Below are 23,396 nucleotides of genomic sequence, written 5' to 3'. Positions count from 1 at the left end.
TCCCACCAGCAGTGGAGAAGGGTTCCCCTTTCTCCACAACCTCTCAGCATGTGTTGTCACTTGAGTTTTTGATCTTGGCCATTCTCATGGGTGTAAGGTGAAATCTCAGAGTTGTTTTGATTTGCATTTTCCTCATGGCTAATGAGGTTGAGCATTTCTTTAAGTGCTTCTCTGCCATTCGATATTCCTCTACAGAGAATTCTCTGTTTAGCTCTGTTCCCCATTTTTTAAGTGGATTACTTGGTTTGCTACTTTTCACCTTCTTTAGTTCTTTATATATACTGGATATGAGTCCTCTGTCAGATAAAGGGTTGGTGAAGATTCTTTCCCAATCTGTAGGCAGTCGCTTTGTTTTGATGATGGTGTCCTTTGCTTTGCAGAAGCTTTTCAGTTTCATGAGGTCCCATTTATTGATTGTTGCTCTTAGAGCCTGTGCTGTTGGTGTTCTGTTCAGGAAGTTTTCTCCTGTACCAATGAGTTCTAGGGTATTCCCCACTTTTTTTCCTAGCCAACTTAATGTGTCTGGTTTTATGTTGAGGTCTTTGATCCACTTGGACTTCAGTTTTGTGCAGGGTGATAAGTATGGATCTATTTTCATTTTTCTACATGTAGACATCCAGTTGGACCAGCACCATTTGTTGAAGATGCTATCTTTTTTCCATTGTATGGTTTTGGCGTCTTTGTCAAAGATCAGGTGTCCATAAGTGTGTGGGTTTATTTCTGGGTCCTCTGTTCGGTTCTATTGATCCACCATTCTGTTTCTATGCCAGTACCATGCAGTTTTTAAAACTGTTGCTCTATAGTACAACTTAAGATCAGGGATGGAGATACCTCCAGAAGATCTTTTATTGTAGAGGATTGTTTTAGCAATTCTGGGTTTCTTGTTATTCCATATGAAGTTGAGAATTTTTCTTTCCAGGTCTGTAAAGAATTGTGTTGGTAATTTGATGGGAATTGCATTGAATCTGTAGATTGCTTTGGTAAGATGGCCATTTTTACTATGTTAATCCTGCCAAGCCATGAGCATGGGAGATCTTTCCATCTTCTCATATCTTCTTCTAATTCTTTCTTCAAAGACTTGAAATTTTTTTCATACAAGTCTTTGACTTCCTTGGTTAGGGTTACTCCGAGGTACCTTATGTCATTTGTGGTTATTGTGAAGGGTGTTGTTTCCCTAATTTCTTTCTCAGCCCTTTTGTCTTTTGTATACAGGAGGGCTACTGATTTTTTTGAGTTAATTTTGCATCCAGCCAGTTTGCTGAAGGTGTTTATCAGCTGTAGGAGTTCCCTGGTAGAGTTTTTGGGGTCACTCACGTATACTATCATATCATCTGCAATAGTGATAATTTGACTTCTTCCTTTCCAATTTGTATCCCCTTGATCTCCTTCAACAGTCTTATTGCTCTAGCAAGGACTTCCAGAATTATGTTGAAGAGGTATGAAGAGAGTGGGCAGCCTTGTCTTGTCCCTGATTTCAGTGGGATTGCTTTAAGTTTCTCTCTGTTCAGTTTGATGTTGATAGGTTTGCTGTATATCACCTTTACTATATTTAGATATGTGCCTTGTATCCCTGATCTCTCCAATACTTTAAATATGAATGGATGTTGGATTTTGTCAAATGCTTTTTCAGCATCTAGGGAGATTATCATGTGGTTTTTTTTCTTTCAGTTTGTTAATATGGTGGATCACATTGATGGATTTCCGTATATTGAACCACCCCTGCATACCTGGGATGAAGCCTACTTGGTCATGGTGGATGATATCTTTGATGTGTTCTTGTATTCGGTTTGCAAGTATTTTGTTGAGTATTTTTGCATCAATGTTCATCAGGGAGATTGGCCTGAAATTCTCTTTCTTGGTTGAGTCTTTGTGAGGTTTAGGTACCAAGGTAACTATGGCTTCATAGAATGAGTTTGGTAATATTCCTTCTGTTTCTATTTGGTGGAATAGTTTGAAGAGAATTGGTGTTAGCTCTTCTTTGAAGGTCTGGTAGAATTCTGCGCTGAAGCCATCTGGTCCTGGACTCTCTTTGGTTGGGAGACTTTTGATCACCGCTTCTATTTCTTTGGGGGATATAGGACTATTTAATTGATTTACCTGGTCCTGATTCAGCTTATTTAAGTCAAATCGATCAAGAAAATTGTCCATTTTGTTTAGATTTTCAAATTTTGTGGCATATAGACTTTTGAAGTAAGTCCTAATGATTGTTTGGATTTCCTCAGTGTCTGTAGTTATGTCCCCCTTTTCATTTCTGATTTTGTTGATTTGGGTGGTGTCTCTCTGCCTTTTAGTTAGCTTGGCTAAGGGTTTGTCGATCTTGTTGATTTTCTCAAAGAACCGGCTCTTGGTTTCATTGATTCTTTGAATTGTTTAATTTGTTTCTAATTGGTTGATTTCAGCCCTGAGTTTGATTATTTCCAGCCGTCTACTCCTTTTTGGTGTGTCTGCTTCTTTTTCTAGGGTTTTTAAGTGAGCCATTAAGTTGCTTGAATACGCTGTCTCGAATTTCTTCTTGAAGGCACTTAGTGCTATGAACTTTCCTCTTAGCACTTCCTTCATTGTGTCCCACAAATTTGGGTATGTTGTATCTTCATTTTCATTGAGTTCTGGGAAGATTTTAATTTCTTTATTTCTTCCCTGACCCTGCTATCTTTTAGTAGCAAGTTGTTCAGTTTCCATGTATGTGTAGGCTTTTTGCTATTTCTGTTGTTGTTGATGTCCAGCTTTATTCCATGGTGATCAGACAGGATACAAGGGATTATTTCAATCTTCTTGTATCTGTTGAGGCTTGCTTTGTGACCAACTATGTGGTCTATTTTGGAGAAGGTTCCATGAGGTGTTGAGAAGAAGGTAAATTCTTTTGTGTTTGGGTGTAAGGTTCTGTAAATGTCTGTTAGGTCCATTTGATTCATGACCTCTGTTAGAGATATTGTTTCTTTGTTTAATTTCTGTTTAGTTGACTTGTCCTTTGTTGAGAGTGGGGTGTTGAAGTCTCCCACTATTAGTGTGTGGGGATCTATGTGTGGTTTAAGTTTTATCAATGTTTCTTTCACAAATGTGGGTGCCCTTGTATTTGGGGCATAGATGTTCAGGATTGTGATGTCTTCTTGGTGAAATTTTCCCGTGATGAGTATGAAGTGTCCTTCCCCATCTCTTTTTATAATTTTGATTGAAAGTCTATTTTATCAGATATTAGAGTGGCTACTCCTGCTTGCTTCTTGCATCTATTTGCTTGGAAAGCTGTCTTCCATCCCTTTACCCTCAGGTAATGTCTATCTTTGTGACTTAGGTGTGTTTCTTGTATACAACAGATTGCTGGGTTTTGTTTACGCATCCATTCTGTTAGTCTGTGTCTTTTTATTGGAGAATTAAGTCCATTAATATTGAGAGAGATTAATGATCAGTGACTGTTAGATCCTTTGAATTTGATGTTGGCTGTGGTCACACGGTTGTGTGTTTGGTTGCTTTTTGTTTTACTGTAGTGGGGTTATTTATTTCCTGTGTTTTCTTGAATGTAGCTAGTTTTCTTGGGTTGTATTTTCCCTTCTAGTGTCTTCTGTAATGCTGGATTTGTTTGTAGGTATTGTTGAAATTTGTTTTTGTCATTGAATATCTTGTTTTCTCCGTCTATGAGGACTGAGAGTTTTGTTGGGTATAGTAGCCTGGGCTGACATCTGTGTTCTCTTAGGGTCTGCGTGATATCCATCCAGGCCCTTCTGGCTTTTATAGTCTCTGTTGAAAAGTCAGGTGTGATTCTAATGGGTTTGCCATTATATGTTACTTGGCCTTTTTCTCTTGCAGCTTTTAGTATATTTTCTTTGTTCTGTATACTTACGGTTTTGATTATTATGTGGCGGGAGGATTTTGTTTTCTGGTCAAATTTATTGGGTGTTCTATAGGCCTCTTGTATTCTTATTGGCCTCTCCTTTAAGTTGGGGAAATTTTCTTCAATGATTTTGTTGAAAATATTTTCTGGGCCTTGGTGCAGGGAATCTTCTTTTTCCTCTATTCCTATTATTCTTAGGTTTTGTCTTTTTATGTTGTCTTGAATTTCTTGGACGGTCTGTGTCAGGAATTTTTTAGATTTAACATTTTCTTTGACAGATAGATACATCTATTTCTTCCATTGTATCTTCCACACCTGAGATTCTTTCTTCCATTTATTGTAGCCTATTGGTTATGCTAACATCTGTAGTTCCTGCTTTCTTCCCTAAGTTCTTTCTCTCCACAATTTCTTCCATTTGTGGTTTTTTTTTTTTTTTTTTAATTTTTCCAATTCTATCTTCAGGTCTTGAGCTATTTTGTTGGTTTCCTTCACCTGTCTGACTGTATTTTCATGTTTTTCAGTCAATCCCTTCAGCTCTTTGAACAATCCACTGTTTCTTTTATTTCATTCAGTGATTTAAGCATTTCCTCTCTAAAGGCCACAAACTGTTTGGCTGCAGCTTCCTCTATTTCTTTTCGTATTTTATTTGTTTCCTCTGTTATCTTCTTCATGAGCATAGATGTTAGGTCATCTCCTTGAATTTCAATTATGCTGGGGTGTCTAGGGCTATTTGCCCCTGGATAACTGGGTTCTGGAGATGCCATATTCTGGCTTTTGTTGGTTGAACTTTTACGCTGTCTTCTACCCATTGGGCTATCTTAGTTGTTTGAAGTTAGTTTCTGGTTGTTCCTGGATTCTTGTAGTGGAGAGAATCCCTTTTGCAGGAAGATGGTTTTTCCTGAAGGAAGCCTTCTCAGCTTTTTGGGTATAGTCACTGGATGGCCGGTGTTTTTCAGGAGTTGCTACAGCTCACCTCACGCATAGGGAACTGGGTGGTAACTGTGGTTCTGATTAGTCAAGAGGGCTCTCCTCTCACCAGGAGAAGTCCTGGAGACAGCTGCCCTCCTTCTGGGTTTCTTGCTGTAAATTTAGTGATCAGCTGCTGTAACCTGTGTGTCCCGTGGTTTGGTCGGTTTTGTTAGGGATAACTGGTTGCCCCTTGGAGCAGTATCTGAGGGTTTATCTCAGGGTTCCCTGTCTTTTGTAGGTCTGAGGTTGGGGCTCTGTGCCCCAGAACCCAAGAGGTAATCTGTGGCAGGTGAGTACTGCTCTCCTGGTAACTGCAGGCTATCTGGGGCACAGCAGTTCCCTGGGTTGGGTCGTCTGTGGGACCTTTTCTGGGGATATACTGGGTTGCCTAAGTCCGTCCCCTTTGCTTTGTTCCTTGTTCCTTGTGAGGGTTTCTCCAGACAGTGACTATAAGACTCTGGTGTCTTGGGGCACACAGTTCTGTCTGTAAGTAGTAGTTGGTACAAACCAGGCCTCTGGGCTGGTGGAGCATGCGCCCGCCTGCTAGTCTGCGGGAGCTGGGTTCCCAATAACTCTGTGCTCCCTGCTTGGGCCCGGATCTGTGATGGCTGAGCTTACTCACCTGTTTGCGATCTGCGGTCTGCTAGACTTTCCCCAGGCAAAGCCTAGGTGACCCCAGCAGCACGGTTTCTTCCTTCCCTATGGGGCCTTCTTCGGACAGGGGTTCCCAGTCCCTGTTGCACTGGGGCGCACAGCTTGTCTGTACCAGTGAGCTGGGCGCGCAGCTCTCCGCCCGGCAGGAGCTCAGTTGTGTTGGCAGTGGGTACCCGCTGTCCGCAAGACCTTCCAGGGAAAGACTGGGTGACCCGTGATCAGACTGGCAACTTTGCTTCCCCGTGGGGTTTTCTTGCGACTGGGACTCCCAGTCTCAGGCACCCTTGTGCCCACCGATCAGCCTGGGAAAGTGATCATCGGGACGCGCAAACTTGCGGCTCCAGCCCGGAGACCCAAAGCCCGCGTTACCCGGGATTTCTTCCGGGTTCTGGCTGGGCAGCTGAGAGTGGACCCAACTGATTTCCACGCGGGAGCCTCCCCTCACCTGGGAAACACGATCGTTGTAGTTTTAGGGCCCAGAGTTCAGTCTCCTGGTCGCTGCATGGAGAGTGCTGTCCTGCTTCTCAGATACAGCACTCTCCCGGCGCCGCCATCTTGGCTCCCCCATCTTGGCTCCCCCTGTTTCAATTTTTAAACAGGTAATTCTTTCTTCTACAAAATACATGAAATTTTGTTTCAGCTTTTGTAAGTCTAGATGGAAGGGCAAGCAGTGTTCTGGATCTTCACACTAGTTTATATTTTGAATCTTTGGGATTTTTTTCCCCTTAAACAATTTTATAATAAAGAAAATGGAATTAAATGTGGATTGTATATTAGGTTTTAAAATGGCAAGTATAATTTTTTTATATTTACTAAGGAAGCATTATTTTTATACATCCCCAAATAAAATGTTTTTACTACTTTAGAATTTTTTCTAGCAGATTTGAAGGAGATGGAAAATGAGAGAAGGAGCAAAGATTGTAAGCTGAGAGTTTATAGCAGAGCACAGCACTACATGTAAAGAAATACGTTGGATTGTAATATTGGATTATAATCCAAAGGATGCAATGGAGAAACTTTGTAAAATTAAGCTGAAAGTTCTAGTTTAATAACCACATGACTTAGACGCATTAGGTACCCTATTTCCATTTGGAATATTCCATAATGCTTTTCTGCTATCTTTATTTTCCTTTCTAATTTTCTTGTGATTCTTATAGTAAAGGCTTTATGTCTGTTTTTGAGACAGGGTTTCATGTAGTCCAGACTGGCCTCATCCTTGAGGATTCAAGGATGACCTTAAATTCATGATTTTCTTGCTTTCAGTTCTCAAGTGCCTATATTAAGCACACCTGACCAGCTGCTTAAATTTTTAATAATAGGTTGTTATCATTGAATCAACTTTAAAACAGGGATTTGCCTTTCCAAGATATACAGGCATGTACAGAACATAGCAGAAAATAAATACTTCCTGGTAGATGGCTGCTTGAACATTTTACTATGTAACATATGAAGATAACTTATTTCCTTTACATTCTTACCACTTTCAAAAAATGTCACATTTTATTATGTAAGTATCTGCAAAAAATAGATTTTTTTTAAAAAACTGATGTTTATTTTTTTAAATTACTTCAAGCCATTGTTACTCTGTTTTCATCCTAGTTCATTTACCACTTTCAAAAAATACCATGTTTGATCATATAAATATCTGTAAAAAAAATAGATTAAAAAAAATAAACTGATGTGTTTTTTTTTAATTATTACATCTAGCCTTTATTATTCTGTTTCTCATCCTAGGCACCAATTTTAGGCTATAATGTCAGTTAGTCAAGATTTCATTTTCTTGTTCCTCCTCCCTTTTTTATGTCCATTTTTAATTTATTTTTTTAATTCATTACAATTTATTCACTTTGTATTCCAGCTGTAGCCCCCTACCTTATCCTCCCAAACCTGCCTTCCCTCCCTCTTCTCCCATGTCCCTCCCCGCCATCCATTCTGAGACTGATACTCCAAACAAGGACCATTCATGGAGATAACCTGGAACCCCTGCACAGATGTAGCCCATGGCAACTCAGTCTCCAAATGGGTTCCCTAGTAAGGGGAACAGGGACTTTCTCTGACAGGAACTCGCTGGCTGGCTATTTGACCACCTCCTCCTGAGGGGAGAGCAGCTTTACCAGGCCACAGAGAGAAGACAATGCAGCCAGTCCTGATGAGACCTGAAAGGCTAGGGTCAGGGGGAAGGGGAAGAGAACCTCCCTATTTCTCTTTCTTAAAATTTTTTTTATTGTTAAGAGAAAACTTTTCACCTTGTTAACTGCTAACTAGAACTGACCTGCAGGTGTGACTGGTAGGGTGCTTGCCTGCCATGTACAAGGCTCCTGCTGGTAAGCCAGATGTTGTGGCACGTACATGTCATCAGAAGGCAGAGGTGGGAGGATTGCTAAGACAAGTACATGTACATGTAGTAAGAATGTGTCTTTTTAAAAATAGCTACAGTTATTTCATGAATTTCATGAGCCCGTGTGAATGAGCACAGAGCTTCGTGGACTTGAGAAATAAACTGAGATCTGGTGCTTCCAAGTTGCACAGTCATAACCAGGTCACTACACTTTTCTGGTAATGTCTGCTTATTAACAAAATCAGCTACATCCTACTTCAGAAGACGCTATGGTCCTCAGATGACATGATGTAGAACAGAAAATGCTGTGCACGGCGTAAAGCAGTGCTTCCGTTCATGACCCCTTGATACCATCGGCCTCTTCAGTGAAGCTTAAGAAGACACTGTCTTAGTGCTTCTAATTGCATGAGCAGAAATACTTCAGATTACAAAGACTTTCAATAATGGGGAAATACAGTTACCAAAATGCTTTGCAATATAATAGCTAATGGTTCTCTTTTGACATTTTAGTAAATGTCATTAGTTTGGGCTTTTAATGACTGTATAAGTTTCAAAGAGTAATCGCCATAAATAATGTTTTGAGATGGCTATAAATAACTATAATGTGACTTCTGTTGGTGACAAAAATCCCTGGCCATGTTAATTCCACTGTAGTTTATTGCTTGTATTTATAGTTGAAGTGCTAATCAGTTAGGTTAGTGAAAAGAGTGTCTTTGTTTCTTGTTATCCATGATTTCTGTCATTTTCAAATTTTAAGATTTCTGTGACGTGTCAATGCCAATTACTAACATTAACTGTGTATTTTACGGTATTTAAAATAAATTTTGAAGATGTTATTTGGAACTTAATTCATTAATGTTAGTATTTGAAGTTAGAATTTTAATTTTTTTTGATACCAAAATAGTAAAAAGCATTCCAGAGAATCTTAAGTTTTGGATATAAATCTGTAATTAGATATACAAATTACGTGACTCTGTCAAAACTGCTTGTTTCTAGAGCTGTTAATGTAAAGGGAATTAAATTTCTTTTCTAAAATTATTGCCAGGATCAGCCAAGATCTTGCTCTCATTGCCCGGGAGATCAACGACGTAGCAGGAGAAATAGACTCAGTGACATCCTCAGGCACTGCTCCTAGCACCACAGTAAGCACTGCTGCCACCACCCCCGGCTCTGCCATAGACACTAGAGAAGAGGTAGGAGATCTTCATGGAGAGATGCATAAGGTTCTTTCTCTTCTTAATTTCTTTTGCTTTTAGCCTTTGCTTAGTTTATTTTAGTTATGTCCACCCTTCCTGTCTGCATGCAGCTCTGCATTTTCCAATTTTACTTTAACAAATTTATCTTTGTAACAACTAATAAAGACTAAAAGGCTAATAATTTGGTCTACTATTAACATAAAAATGGAAAATTATTTACCTTTAAGCACTTTGCCTGTTGATTCTTGATCTCTATAACCTTACTTGAAATGTGAATGTAAATGTTATTAGAAAGCAAACTGAAGTTCAACAAATGACTATATATGGTTTCAATGAAGTTTTACCTGGAAATACTCCAGTCTAAAGGAAGTGGTCTCTACTAGTTAATAGAAAAGAAAGAGAAAATTTCTACACCTTTTTTTAAAATAGATATACATCATTGTTTTTTTTTAAACTGAAACATATACAAATGCTGTTTCTCTAACATATACACATGAATATTACAGATACTCTTATAAACTCTGGAATATAAGCTAAGACTTTTAGACTGTTGCCCACCCAAAACCATCACTTCCAACAATACAGCTCCATCCAGGAGACAATAGTTACATAACATTGTTCCACAACGTACCTTTAATTTAAATTAATGATGGAGTCATCTCTTGCCGCCCTCTGTGTCAGTGGAGATTAATTCTAAGGCACACATGAAGATCTGAGACTATCCCAGTCTCTTAGATTAAAAAAAAAAAAGTATAGAGGTTACATGTAGGCTGTGGAGATCCCTCCTCTGTACACTGATCTCTGGATTACTTACAATACCTACTGAAATGTGAAGGTAGTTAGGCTGTGTTGTTTAGAGAATAGTAACAAGAAGTCCATCTATCTCTAGAATTGGGGGTATAGAGGGGATTTTTACACAGACACAAGCACTTGCATACACATACAAAGATCATTTGAAATAGCACAATGGAAAGGAATAATTGAGGGTAACAGAGGAAGGCCTGTAGCATTTTAAAAATATTCTATATTTAGTTGAATCCCAGATAAGAAAGGTTGACCGTACTTTCTAGCCATGTTACCTAATTTTATCTTGAGCTGAAGTATAAACCAAAGGTTAGCCTTTTAAAGGAACAGATTTGTCTTTACATGGCCCAAAAACTAGAAATAGACCTTATGTTTTTAAATGATTAAAAATGTGAAAAGAATAATGGTTTATAACATGAAAATCATTTTAAATTCACATTTCAGTATCCATACATAAAGTTTTATTACCTTATAGCCATTCTTGCTTGCCTAACTGTTGTCTATGGCTGTTTCTGTGTTGCAGTGCAAAACTGAGTTCTCAGACAGACTGTATGCTTACAAAGCCAAGAACATTTACTATCTGTCACTTTACAGAACAATGCTGCCAGCCACTCTTACTGATAACTCTACTTCTTTATTTTATTAAATTCTAAATAGTAACCAAAAATGCCTAGCCTTTTGGACATTTAATTCTGGTAAACTGTGCTGATAATCTTTTCTTCAGTTGCTTTTTGTCACATTTTTTTTCTTATACAGCTCCTTAATGCTCACTTCTTGTTTATTTTTTGTTTGTATGTTTTCTAATTTAATAAATGATATTTCATTAATCTGTGTAGAGTTTTGTTACCACATTGATCAATTGTAAATGTATATAAAATCATCTTTGTTGGTTAAAAAACAAAAACAAAAGACAAGAGGATCTTCATGGTGGCAAGACATACACATGTCTCTGGTACATTTAAATAGTATTATTTTTCTCAGCTTTCTAACTAAATTTAACCTAACGTGGTTATCCATTCACTGAGACCCAGTGGAACTACTGAAGCATTTCATGGAGTACATTTCCATTCCGCTTTTGTTTTATTTCCGATTATTACACTAGTTGTTCTTCCGTCGGTAAACCCGTTACTTGGTGTTGCATGGCCACAGTCTGCACTGTAGGAGGCAGGGCTTGAGTTTACTGTAGGAGGATGTTAGTTCTCTATCATTGTTAAAAGTTTGACTGAGACCATAGTACTGATTATGTGGATTAATTTTTGTTTCCTTTTGTAAATTTAATTGAAATTTGCCATTTATGTATCTTGTGAAGAAATTTGGGACCTGGATTTGGGGAGGAGGAAAGAAAAAAGCAAGATAGAAAACTAAAAGAAAAAGAAACATTGTTTTATACTGGTAAGGCAATGTGAGTAAAGTGAACTCATTGTCCACCTACATGGCTCAGGGGTTGTTTGTTTTTGTTTTTTGTCTCTAAATATCTTTTTCCTTTGGAGAACATCTTAATCGTGAAAGAATTGAATCTAGCATAGCTAAATATTTTTTGTTCTGAAAATAAGATTAGTATAGATGAACATTTTCTTTATGGAAGAAACCTGTTTGGCGTGCTTATTTTAAAAGTAATTGGTTTATTGAAGATTCATGCTTCTATTAATACTTGAGAATGAAATAACTTCTCTATTCATAAAATTTATTATTGCCAGTACTTCTACACTTTTCACTCTTCTGTTCTCATAAGGGTTTACTTTTGTCCTACTAGTTGGTTGATCGTGTCTTTGATGAAAGTCTCAACTTCCGAAAGATACCTCCATTGGTTCATTCCAAAACACCAGAAGGAAACAATGGTCGGTCTGGTGATTCAAGACCTCAGCCAGCAGAGCATCCTGATCACTTAACAATTACGAGACGGAGAACCTGGAGTAGAGATGAAGTAAGTAAAGTGCAAACTTTTAGCATAGAGTGAAGAGGCATCTCTACTCTGCCATATTAGGTAATGGTAGGCTCAAGTTATTTTAGTACCAAATCCATTATTATGTTATTAAAGAGAGTTGTCCAAGCTAAACTATAGTATGTAGGAGTCAAGACTAACTCTTAAGTTAACCTAAAAGTGAGTGTTTATAAAAACTATTAAATTAATCCTTAAAAAAATAATATAGAACTAGAAAGATGACTGAGCAGTCAAGAGCTCTTGCAGCTATTGCACAGGGCCTCAGTTTGGTTTCTAGCACCCCACATAGTGGCTCACAGCCGTGTAAAGTCCAGTTCCAGGGGACCAGACTTTTGGATCCCTGCGTTCAAGGCCCTGAATATTAGTGTGTATGGACAGTTTGTGCTGCCAAGGGTGGTGGCGCTTGCCTTTTTTCCAGCGCTCTGGAGGCAAAGGCAGGTGGATCTCTGAGTTCAGCCTGGTCTGTGTAGTAAATTCCGGAACAGCCAGGGCTACCCAGAAAAATCGTGTCTCAAAAAACAAACAAAAAAATGCTTTGTGTTTTGTTTGTTTTGTAGTCTTATGTCACCCAAGCCATGTGGCTATAGTTAGTCTTCAACTATTGATCCTCCTGCCCTATCTCACAAGTGCTATTTTGTAGATGTGATCCATTATGACCACTACTGAGTGTTTTAGTAGTACCAAGACAGCTACAGAGTTGTAATCCCAATCCTGGGGAGACTTTTACAACATACTTTTTATTCTGTGCCCCAATAGTGATTCATTTGGTTTTGGTATAAATAAAGAATCCATTCTCTCATTTTTACCCATGTTCATTGTACATCCTCAGATGACAAATTCCTCTAAATGTAGTAAAGTTTTTTTAAAAAATTTTATATTTTCAGTGAAGTCATCTCAAGGCTGATACTAAAAATATAAGACATTGTGACAGTAACCTGTCCTTTTTCGAGTAGGAAAGAGAGAAACCTTCTCCTATGTATCAATTTTTTCATAGAATGCTGTGCCCTTTTATCTCCATAATATATTTTTTTCCACTTTTATTTCATCTCTTTCCTAAGACCCACAAATCCCATAATTCCTGCTTATCCTTTTCGTGTCTTCTTGTGACTTTTCACATCTACTTACTTAACCTTCTGTCCTCAGTGAATCCAGATCTGTGTCATTATAAGCACTTTGTGTCACACTCATTGAACTCTTTTCACAGTTCTTACAGCACTGGATCACAAAATCTACAGTGATTTTCCTGCTTTCTTATACTGTGTATAATATCATTTCCATGTTACATTCTTATACTATGCTTTTTAGGAACATGTTATCCAAAGTCTTGTCTTATCTTTCTGGTCTCTTATAGAATATGCACATAGTTATGACAGTGTGGGGCTATTTTGGTAGTCATATCTAACCTTAAGATGAGTCCTTTTTCTACTCTCCTGCACAGACTTTGTTTTTGTGATTTAGGTCTAACCCAGCTTTTCACCTGTCTTGAACACAGCAGTCATACTCCATGCTCCTTAGCCTCATCCTGTCTGTGGCTGTCTACTCTCTACAGCAAAACTAAACTGTGTCAGAGATCACATGGCTCTCGGAGTCTGAAATCTGTCTGTGGCATTGTGCAGAAGTTTGCTGACCCCTAGAGTTACCCCTCATTCTCAAGTTGGGCAATACCAACCCCCATCATGAAAATTTACTGTTCTGAATAAATTCTTTAGAAGTTATCTCCCTCACTAGTCTCTGAAGAGCAGAGCTCCTGGTTGTGCTCTTTCTTGTCTTTGTATTTGTATAATTTGATAAATAAGCAAATAATATAGTACTCTACGTATGCTGTCCATTTTAATTATGAATATGAGAGGCAGGTCATGATGGTGATTAAAGAGAATAAACTGGTGTCCTTGTTTTTAACTGCTGAGTAGTATTCCATTGTGTAAATGTAGCACAATTTCTGTACCCATTCTTTGGTTGAGGGACATCTAGGTTGTTTCCAGATTCTGGCTATTACGAAAAAAGCTGATATGAAATTTGCAGGCAAATGGACGGAACTAGAAAAGATCATTCTGAGTGAGGTATCCCAAAGCAGAGAGACATGCATGCTATATACTCACTTATCAGTGGATATTAGCCATATAATATAGGATAAGCATATTAAAATTTACAGACCAAAAGAAGCTAAATGACAAGGAGGATCCTAAGGAACATGCTTAATTCTCATTTAGAAGGGAAAACAGGAAAGACACTGGAAGCAGTAGAAGAGAGTAAACAGGACTGGAGCCTACCACAGATGTCCTCTAAATGACTCCAACCAGCAAGGGATCGAAGCAGATGCAGAGACAGCCAAACTTTGGACAAAGCACAGGAAGTCTTATGGAAGAAGAGGGATATAAAAGGACCTGGAGGGGACAAAAGGACTTCCCCTATCAGTGGACTAGGGAAGATGGATAGAAGAGTGAGGGTGGGACCTGGAGGAGATGAGGGAGGGCACTACAACTAGGATACAAAGTGAATAAGTTGTAAATAATAATAATAGAGTTTTTTAAAAAGAGACTAAAATTGGTTGTTTTTTAAAATGGAATGACCGGGCTGGAGAGATGGCTTAGCCGTTAAAGGCTAGGCTCACAACCATAAATAAAATGGAATGACTATATGTGTGTGTGTGTGTGTGTGTGTGTGTGTGTGTGTGTGTGTGTAACTTCAAGTTATTTAGCAAAGGAACTCTTTGTTGATATTTCATCTTCTTTCTCAATTTAATTACTCTAACCACATTGTTCATTTATTTTAAATCAAAATTAGCATAAATAGTATATGTTAGCATACTTTTTCCTCTTGTTTCAGGTCATGGGAGATAATCTGCTGCTGTCATCAGTCTTTCAATTCTCTAAGAAGATAAGGCAATCGATTGATAAAACAGCTGGAAAAATTAGGTATGTTGTGTTTCTCTAATCACTGCTTCTTCAGACCTGTTGCCACAGCTGTGAGGATCTAGTGAAGTCACTGATAAGGTTCTTACTGCTGCTGTTACCAGTTTTCAAATATAAGAAGTAGGTTTGGCTAAACAAATGACCCTGGTTATGAATTCACTTATAATTGAGAACTGACACTTTCAGTTATTAGTAACTGAAACCATTTTTCTTCTTCACAAAATATCAGTAAATATTTTAAACTTAACAGATTCTTGAGGTTTCATCTGCTCAGAGTGAGCTCCAGTGTCTTCTGCAAGGGGAAGGTAGCAGTCTGTGCTCCCAAGACTCTGTGAGCAGCAACCTTAATGATTAAAACGCTATGGAGATTGTTCAGCTGCAAGTCCACATTCTTAATTTAAAAAAGGAAAAAAAAAAAAAAAGGAGCAACTGGGGCTGGCGGTAGAGCCCAGAGCCCATGATGGTTGAATGATAGGGTGCTTACCCGTCATTTGTGAGGCCTTGGATTTGATCCCCAGCACTGAGCATAGAGCATGGTTCAAAACTGCAAATATTTACGATACATTTATACATACAATATTTATCATGTCTGTATGTGATTATTTTTTCCCTTAAGTTCAGTTTTAAAGTCTCAAAAGATAGAATTGTGATCACTTGTTCTTCATCTTGAGCCTTTTTTTAAACTTAATACCTTTACTTTTTCAAAAGTTTTGTTTAAACATATTGATAGATCCTTAATATTTGATTGGAGTATGAGGCATACTGCCTTAAGGAATTGAATATTTGGCTTTTCTTAATGAATACCTGTAAATAGTTTTTTTTAATTATTCTAATAACTACCCTTATATAGTATATATTTTTTAAAGAGAATTTCTCTGTTCTTATACATCCCTGAAATTTAAATAAACTTAATTTTTCATAGAATAATAATTTCACATTTATTAACAAGTAGAAATAGAGAACACAGATACGTTAGAGCTCACCAGAACAAAGGCATGCCTGGCCGTTTGTTTACCTGCGTGAGTCAGCCTAGGCTTTGGTTCTTTCTCAGAGCTTGTCTTAGTTTCATTTGTTTCACTTTAGTATTAACTGTTTACAGTTGCTATTCCCACCAAAACTTAATTGGTCTCCGCTTTTATTATTGAAGTTGCTAATTAGATAGAGGAGATGAAAAGTACAAATCGTACTAATTTCAGTGAATTAAGTTGGAACTGAATAAAATTTTAAAAAATTTAATGGGTTCACAGTTGGCTTTAGAGAAATTACTGTTACTTTAAAATACTACCTTTTACTGGTGTGATCTTCCATATTAATCCATTGTTTGTATTTTACTCATACTTGGTAACGATGTAATTAACATTCTGACACAGTCTTACATGAGGCTTATTTTCCCTGTGATCATATCAGGCCTAAGTTTCCTGATCTCAATTCTTTTCACAAGCAAAAGGGCTGCTCAACTGACACCACATCCACCTGTGATACTCCCTGGTGTCGATTTGTGCCCACAGGCAGGTGCATTGCTGTCCCCTGTGGCAGGGCCCATTTAAAATTAGTAGGAGAAAAGTAAGCCTAATAATTATTTATTACATATAAACTCGCAAATTAACAGGCCTCAGTTACATGCTTTGCTAACAAATAACCACAGAAGTTATACCTCAAGCCTGACTCAACTCTTCAGTTTAATTGACAATAAAATAATTGCTGTTTTGATTTTTAATTCCACTAGAATTATACTCTAAAATTGAACATGGAGGTGTAAACTAAAGGACTATTAAGTGAAATGACAGTCTTATATAGGAATTTAAAGGGGATGTGCAAGGCCCTGGGTTTGATTGTCAGATTATCACCAAGGAGTAAGGGGGCAGTGTTAAAATCTCTAAATGTGTTCATTGATTGAATGATTTGTAGCATGTGTTATTTGTAGCATTCTTTTTGACTCCTTCACAGTTAAGTAAAGAAGGCAGATATTTATTTATTATTGAGTTTATACTTCTTCCTAAAAAGCCCTTGATAGGTAATAAATCAAATGAGTGTTATCTCTACACACTGTTGCCCATGAAAACATCACAGAAGTCATATTGCATGGTCATGTGTGGCTTGCTAATGAGAAAATCTTGCTCTACTGTATAATTCTTTTTATCACTACCTTATTGAAATCCTCCAGATTACTGTTTGCATCCCAGACTTCTTGTGTTAAAGACAGAATATATGGATACAACTTTCTTCTCCCAGTGCCAACAACTCCAGTGAAAAGAATTTTTAGTTTACTAATTTGGAATGAAATAAGTTTTGAAATGTATTGTTTTTTCATGGTGGAATTTAGCAGTCCAACTACTTTTTTGAATCTGTAATTATAATCTGGTAGCCATTGTTAAATAACCTTGTTAAATAAAAAGGTTTGATCATTATAAGTTTGTCTAAAACAGTGTGTTGACGTGGTTTTCTGCTTCTTTAGTATCCATATATGTGATTAGATTTAATTTCCTAGAATTGAAGTGATTAGTTTGACATCCTATGTCTTTAAAAATCAACTTTTTCTTCCAATGGGACCTCGTTTCCAGTGAATCAGGAGCCTTGGGTAGCTGTTCTATGTTCCCTAACAGTGAAATTTTCAGCAGTTTTAGAAGCTATGTATATTATACTAATTCATTAAAATTCACTGATTTTTAATACCTTATTGCTAAACACATAACTTCTTTGGTTGTACAGGCCCATTGTAGTTTTCTTTTTTTTTTTTATAATTTATTTATTTTTATTTTCCATGCACTGGTACTTTGCCTACATGTATGTCTATGGGAGGGTGTCAGATCCCCTGGGACTCAAGTTACAGTTGTGAGCTGACATGTGGGTGCTGGGAACTGAACCCAGGTCCTCTGGAAGAGCAGCCAGTACTCTCAACCACTGAGCCATCTCTCCATCTCCATTGTAGTTTTCACTTAGCTGATGGAGTCCTCATTATTTTCTTACTTTCCATGAATCTTGGTGCTTAAAAGACTATGTTTAAAAAACACAGTATTTTTCTTACTCCTTCATAACATAGTCATTATATAAAGCTCTTAGGTGCCCAGCATTGAAGTTCAGTCTTTTTTATTTGGGAAATTTCTTAGCTCAAAAGAATCTTCTGCAGGCTTTAAACCCTTCTTAGCCTCAGAATGAAAAATTGCAGACATTCTGAACCTGATTTGAAGGTGATTAATCTGTGCTTTTAAATAAGTTTTGGAGAAGTACCATTAAGAATGTTAATGTAAAGAAAGGATTTAGTGAAACTAGATTTCCAAACAGACTCATTGAAGAACTTAAGCAAAAACGTGTGTAAATCTTTCTAACACTTCTGACTTGTGTCTCAGAGATTTTAATTGATTGGAGAGAGGCGAATTCTGCAATTGTAGAACAAAAAAAAAATCATAGTACTTTAAAAGTCAAGAAGTGTCAGTTTAGTTTCTCATATAGAACAGTTATGTGTCCTTTTCATTAAAAATGTATAAAATTTTATACTGTCTTCACTCCAAAGTTATATGCAAATACACTGAGTTACGATTTTTGAATAAAAGTACAGTAAATAGTCTCGTATATCATCTTTAAGATAATGTTCATATTTTGATCCATCAACAAAGTTAATGGATGGTTCTTGCTTATAGAGGTTTTAACCAACAGTTGCATACCTAATTAAGTGTATTTTCTTAATTTCATTTTACTTATATCTTACATATTCTATCACAGTGAAGTTCAGCGTTCTTAAGCAGTGGTTATATCATTAGTTACAAATAATAACAGTACTTGTATTATATTCAATTTTCATTTAAAAATAAGATAAACAGTAAAGAGTTTTAGGACTGTATTAGTACCCAGTTAGTTATGTTTTTAAAAGTTTTTCACATGTTTGAATTTATAGGATTTGCCAATTACTAAGTCTGAGTTCATTCAATAATTGTTTTACTTCTCTTTATGTAGTTTTGAAGTGGTAACTAATTTTCTTGTATTATCAAAAAAACATGAAAGTTTAAAATGCTTGTGTTTTTTTGTCCTGTAGAATATTATTTAAAGACAAAGATCGGAACTGGGATGACATAGAGAGCAAGTTAAGAGCTGAAAGCGAGGTCCCTATTGTGAAAACCTCAAGCATGGTATGATGGTTTTTCAAGATTAAAACATTTCAGTGGAATGGCTTCACTTGTAAGGAACATAGTCTTGAATATTTGTTAGTTTACATTCTAAAAGACTATATGAATACATAGATTCAGTAAATTTCATCCAGTGGTGTTTAAAATATAAGCTGTTTCAAGGCTACAGAGCATATTGAGGATCTTGTGTTTCTTATTGTGCTATATATTGCTCACATGATAATTAAAGGTATATAAAGATGTAGCTTTAAATTTAGAACTTAAACATTAAATTGACAAATAATTTCTAATATTTGTCTTTTAAAGAGCACAGTTTTATTAGATTGTTCTCCTATGTTGATATTTCGCTTTATATATTTTTCTAAAAAAATTGCATAGGCACAGTGTTAAAATGTTGCAAAACATGTCAGAACAAATGTATCAAAACCATCTTTTCTACACTAGTAAGTTGCCTTGAAATTTTATTATTACTTTTGTTGAAAAATTATTCAATTTCATTATTAAAGATTCTAAATTGGATCTTACATGCTGGGTCCTTTGATGTAGCTTACTAATACAGCAGCATAGAGACAACGAGATGCATTGTGTGTAACCTGAGAATGTTCTAGTGAACTAATTTGGAGTATTGCTTCCCCTGCAGGAGATTTCTTCTATTTTACAGGAGCTTAAAAGGGTTGAAAAACAGTTACAAGGTAAATCCACTGCTAAATTAAGTAATGGTGCTTCTGAATTATGGTAGTGTACGGTGTTCGGGTGGATGCTGTGATTCCAGCCTTCAGGAGGCAGAGGCAGAAGGATTGAATTTGAGTGCTTTCTACTTCTGAAATATGTTTTTTATTACATTTTTAATTATTGAAACAGTATTTGGCTAAGTGATGAACCAATACATATAAAAGTGCAGAGTTGAATATGTCCAAGTTATACCTCAGAGATACGCCTCAGGTCTTAGAGTATATCTAGGTATATGCCTAGCGCATCTAACGCCCCATAACAGTGAAAATAGATAGCTCCCAATATCAAAATAAAATATTATAAAGTTAGACTTTTTTAAAGAAATCCTTCTGTTTCACTTTGATACAGAGTATTTTATGCAGATTAGTCTTAAACTCACTATGTAGCTGGGGATAACCTGGAACTCTAGATCCTCTTCCCTCCACCTCTGGTGCCACCACACCTGGCAAAAAAGTGGGAGAGGGGAGGTTTGGAACACATGTTGGAATTTATATTTGACAAAATCTGGGTATTAAAAACATAACCAGTATTTTCAGTGCCCTGTGTGATGGTAAGAGCGAGCTCTCAAAAGCTCTCGGGTTTACCCCTTCCAAGTACTGATCTGTTCAGTTTCCTAAAAGGTGCCGAGAGGGTCTGCAGGAACCTAGGAGAAGCACTCAGGTCTGTGCGATCTACACTGTAGACTAACCATGGATTATTAAATCAGGTTAAGTACAATAGTAGAGGACTAGCTGAAGTCTTAGATAAGCAATGCTCATATCCATATCTCTTTTTATTTTATATCTCTTTTTATTTATTTTTTATTTCCTTCAGTGATCAATGCCATGATTGACCCAGATGGAACTTTGGAGGCTCTTAACAACATGGGATTTACCAATGCTATCCTGCCATCTCCACCAAAACAGAAGTCCAGTCCTGTCAATAACCACAGCAGCCCTAGTCAGACACCAGCACTTTGCCCACCAGAAACTAGGGCTCTGCACCCTGCTGCTTCTGCTGCTGCAGCCTCCACTGAGTTTGAGAATGTTGAATCTGAGGCTGATTTCAGTATCCATTTCAATAGGTTCAACCCTGATGGGGAAGAAGAAGACATTACAGTACATGAATGATGTCCCCTTGTTTGTTAGAGACGTTACCCATGGAGTGACTAAGGTGTATTGGAAGCAGCATGATGTTGACATACAAAACAAGAGAGCTTGGTCAGCAACAATCTTGTTATCTTTGTCTTCTTGATTTATTTATTTATTTTTACCTCTATGTGTCACACCAGTCTTTTCAAACCACTCAGACAACCACTTGAAGCACACTTAGCAAAGACAGCTTCTGTCGGCTTTGCCTTTTGCAGTTTTGTAATTTTCAGATTGAATCATATCATTGCATCCTTTCCCTTCTTAGTTCTTTGTGTTTGTTTTTAGCCATGCTATGACATACAAACAAATGAAAATATCCAACATTTCTGAGCCCCTGTGTCTCCTGTGCCAAGCTACTCCCTGAGATGAACTTCCTCATCAGCTGTACAGATTGTTAAACCATCCAGTTTGCTTCTTAATAATAGGGTTTATATTCTTACTCACTGTCACTGGACACAGTGGCATCCTGCTCTGTAGAGTGAAGCAGACCCTCCACAGCAGTCGTCCTGCGTCCTTAGACTTTCCAACATAGTGTGATTTATAACTGTTGCTAAGTAACTTGTCTTGGGGTTTACGGAAATTAACTATTATGTTTGCACTAAGATTTACTGGGAGTGATAGATGGACATATCTATATATCATTAAGGACTGACTTTTTGTACATAGGAAGTTGACAATACTGTATTTGTTTTAACCCCACAGTGTTTTACTCCACTTTTCAAAAAGATCCATTTAGCACTTTTTATTTTCCCTTCTTTCTTTCTTTTCTTTCTTTCTTTTGTTCTTTTCTTTCTTATTTCTTTCTTTTCTCTTTTAAGAAAATAAGATTTGTCTCCTTTTAGATTAAATGACAACTAGAAAGGTTAAACTTGACAGATAGTTTAGGTGGAGTATATTTTTAAAATTAAGAACATGTATATTTGTCCTGTGTTATCAGGTTTTTATGTGGCAGTTGGGGGAGGGAGGGAATCCCCCTGAATTGATCATGATATTAATTTTTCTTCATTAGGAGATGTGAAGAACCAGTAGTTGTGAGAGTAGTTGATAGTTCCACTCCCAGTCATTGAATTGCTTCTGTGTTTCCCTGTAGGTCCATAGTAACCTTGTGTCAGTCTTACACACTTGTAAGGACCCTGCAAGACAGCAACAACGACTAAGGCTTTGGGCTTATAGCTACTAAAAAGAAAGCCTGTGAGAAGTATCTTCTTTAAACTTTGTTTTTGTTACTGTTTTGTTTTCTTTCCAGTAAGCTCACATTTCAATAAGTTTTTTAATAAAGGAATTATTTTTGTGTTTCCAGAACACTATAATTTGGGTGAATCTTAATTCTTTTAAATATTATTAATAGGCCTGGATTTGCTCCAGTGGCCCATTGGTCTATAAAGAATAAACTGCAACTTTTATGATATGGTCTTTGATATTTTAGCAATAACCTGTGCTACATTTGTTTTAAGGAAAAGGTAACTGTATACTCAAGATTTTTCAGGATCTAAGAAATCCGGTGATTTTGGATCAGTTAATTAAAATGCAAAATCTTTTTATAAAGGTGTAAAAACATAAGTCTGTTGTATAATGGATCTCATATTTTTCTTTAAATTAAAAAAAGAAAAGGAATTGTTCTCCTTGTAAAGCTAAATTCACAGTTCTCATGAAGTATAGTTCAAAAGGGTTTCAAAGAATGTAAAAGGGAAGTGAGATGCTTTGAAGGAACAAACAAAACATTTAAACAGGGTCAGTCCATTTCAAGAAAATGTTACGCAAAATAATCACCATTGTTCCCTCCTTCAGTTGATGTTTGGTACTGAGGCTATCCACATGGAAGTACAGGATAAGGAGTCTAAGAAAGTATTAAAATATCTACATTATTGTTTGTTTACACAGTTTTGTTCAATTATAAACATTTGGCCTTTTACTATGTTATTTTTATTTTGTATGAATACATTCTCCTTATTTATTTTTGTTACATTTATTACGTTATTTTGTTATGCATTTACGACTCCATTTTTAAATAAAGTGTTTCTGGAACTTTATGCAGTGATTATAGATTTCATGTCTTCTGCCAGCTGATATACTTATATTCATTAATTTACCAAACTCTTTACAGGGCATTTTCCAGGGCTTAGCAAAGGAACCTTCCAGTTTTAATGAATATACGATTATCCAAAGTGAAACGTATTCTTAGTGAATTGTAATAAACGTAATACAATAGCTCTAGTGTAACACACATCCACACATTATTGTAGTCAGCCTTGGATCATCTAAAGGCTTTCTGACAGTAGTGTATTAGGGGAACAAAGAAGAAATTTAAGTATCTTGAACGTATTCAGTTTCAGAACTATCAGTTTAAGACTTTTTTTTTTCATTCTCGTAGCTCGAGAGTCTTAAATGTCTCCCTGTTACTAATCAATATCAAAGACTTCACAGCTTGACTGTGGAGCTTTCTTTTTTTATGTTTCAGTGTACTCATTATATTTCCACTGACTCCTAAAAGACTCTGGACCGTCCTGGATATTCATCCCACTGTATGCTTGCTCTTCCTCCCCTTTACTGCTCACCCACAGCCCTCCCATTCCTCAATTTCTGTCTGCATCTTCATAAAGCTTCCCTCCTTTGGTACCATAGCAAAGTATTTTGCATACTTTCATTTCCCTTCTTGATAAGACACATGGATATATACTTCTCTTTATATCGCTCAAATTGTTTTCTGGGTAGGCTGCCGTTCCTTTGTGTCCTTGGACTTGCTTTCCAGAATAGACCTATCCTTTCCAGCTT

At 36.8% G+C, this 23,396-nt stretch overlaps 1 protein-coding gene across 10 annotated transcripts in view; it reads left to right on the top strand.

Annotated features, from left to right (window-relative positions):
- Cep170 (centrosomal protein 170) overlaps positions 1-22,654 on the top strand; it is a 103,471-nt gene extending 80,817 nt beyond the window's left edge. For 6 of the 10 annotated variants that reach the window (XM_060364752.1, XM_060364751.1, XM_060364749.1 and 3 more), the window contains 6 exons: positions 8,833-9,010; positions 11,541-11,711; positions 14,556-14,644; positions 18,672-18,765; positions 19,403-19,454; positions 20,308-22,654. In XM_060364752.1, the coding sequence (XP_060220735.1) occupies positions 8,833-9,010; positions 11,541-11,711; positions 14,556-14,644; positions 18,672-18,765; positions 19,403-19,454; positions 20,308-20,603 (880 nt within the window). In that variant the 3' untranslated portion in view covers positions 20,604-22,654. The remainder of the gene's footprint in view (positions 1-8,832; positions 9,011-11,540; positions 11,712-14,555; positions 14,645-18,671; positions 18,766-19,402; positions 19,455-20,307) is intronic. The other 4 variants (XM_060364753.1, XM_060364746.1, XM_060364750.1 and 1 more) reach the window with 2 other exon arrangements.
- The last annotated feature ends 742 nt before the right edge of the window (positions 22,655-23,396 follow it).

Source organism: Meriones unguiculatus, chromosome 11 (assembly GCF_030254825.1).
Source record: "Meriones unguiculatus strain TT.TT164.6M chromosome 11, Bangor_MerUng_6.1, whole genome shotgun sequence".
In the NCBI taxonomy this organism is placed as follows: Eukaryota; Metazoa; Chordata; class Mammalia; order Rodentia; family Muridae; genus Meriones; species Meriones unguiculatus.
The sequence above is the reverse complement of the archived record's forward strand: the minus strand, read 5'-3'. Positions and strand labels throughout refer to the sequence as shown.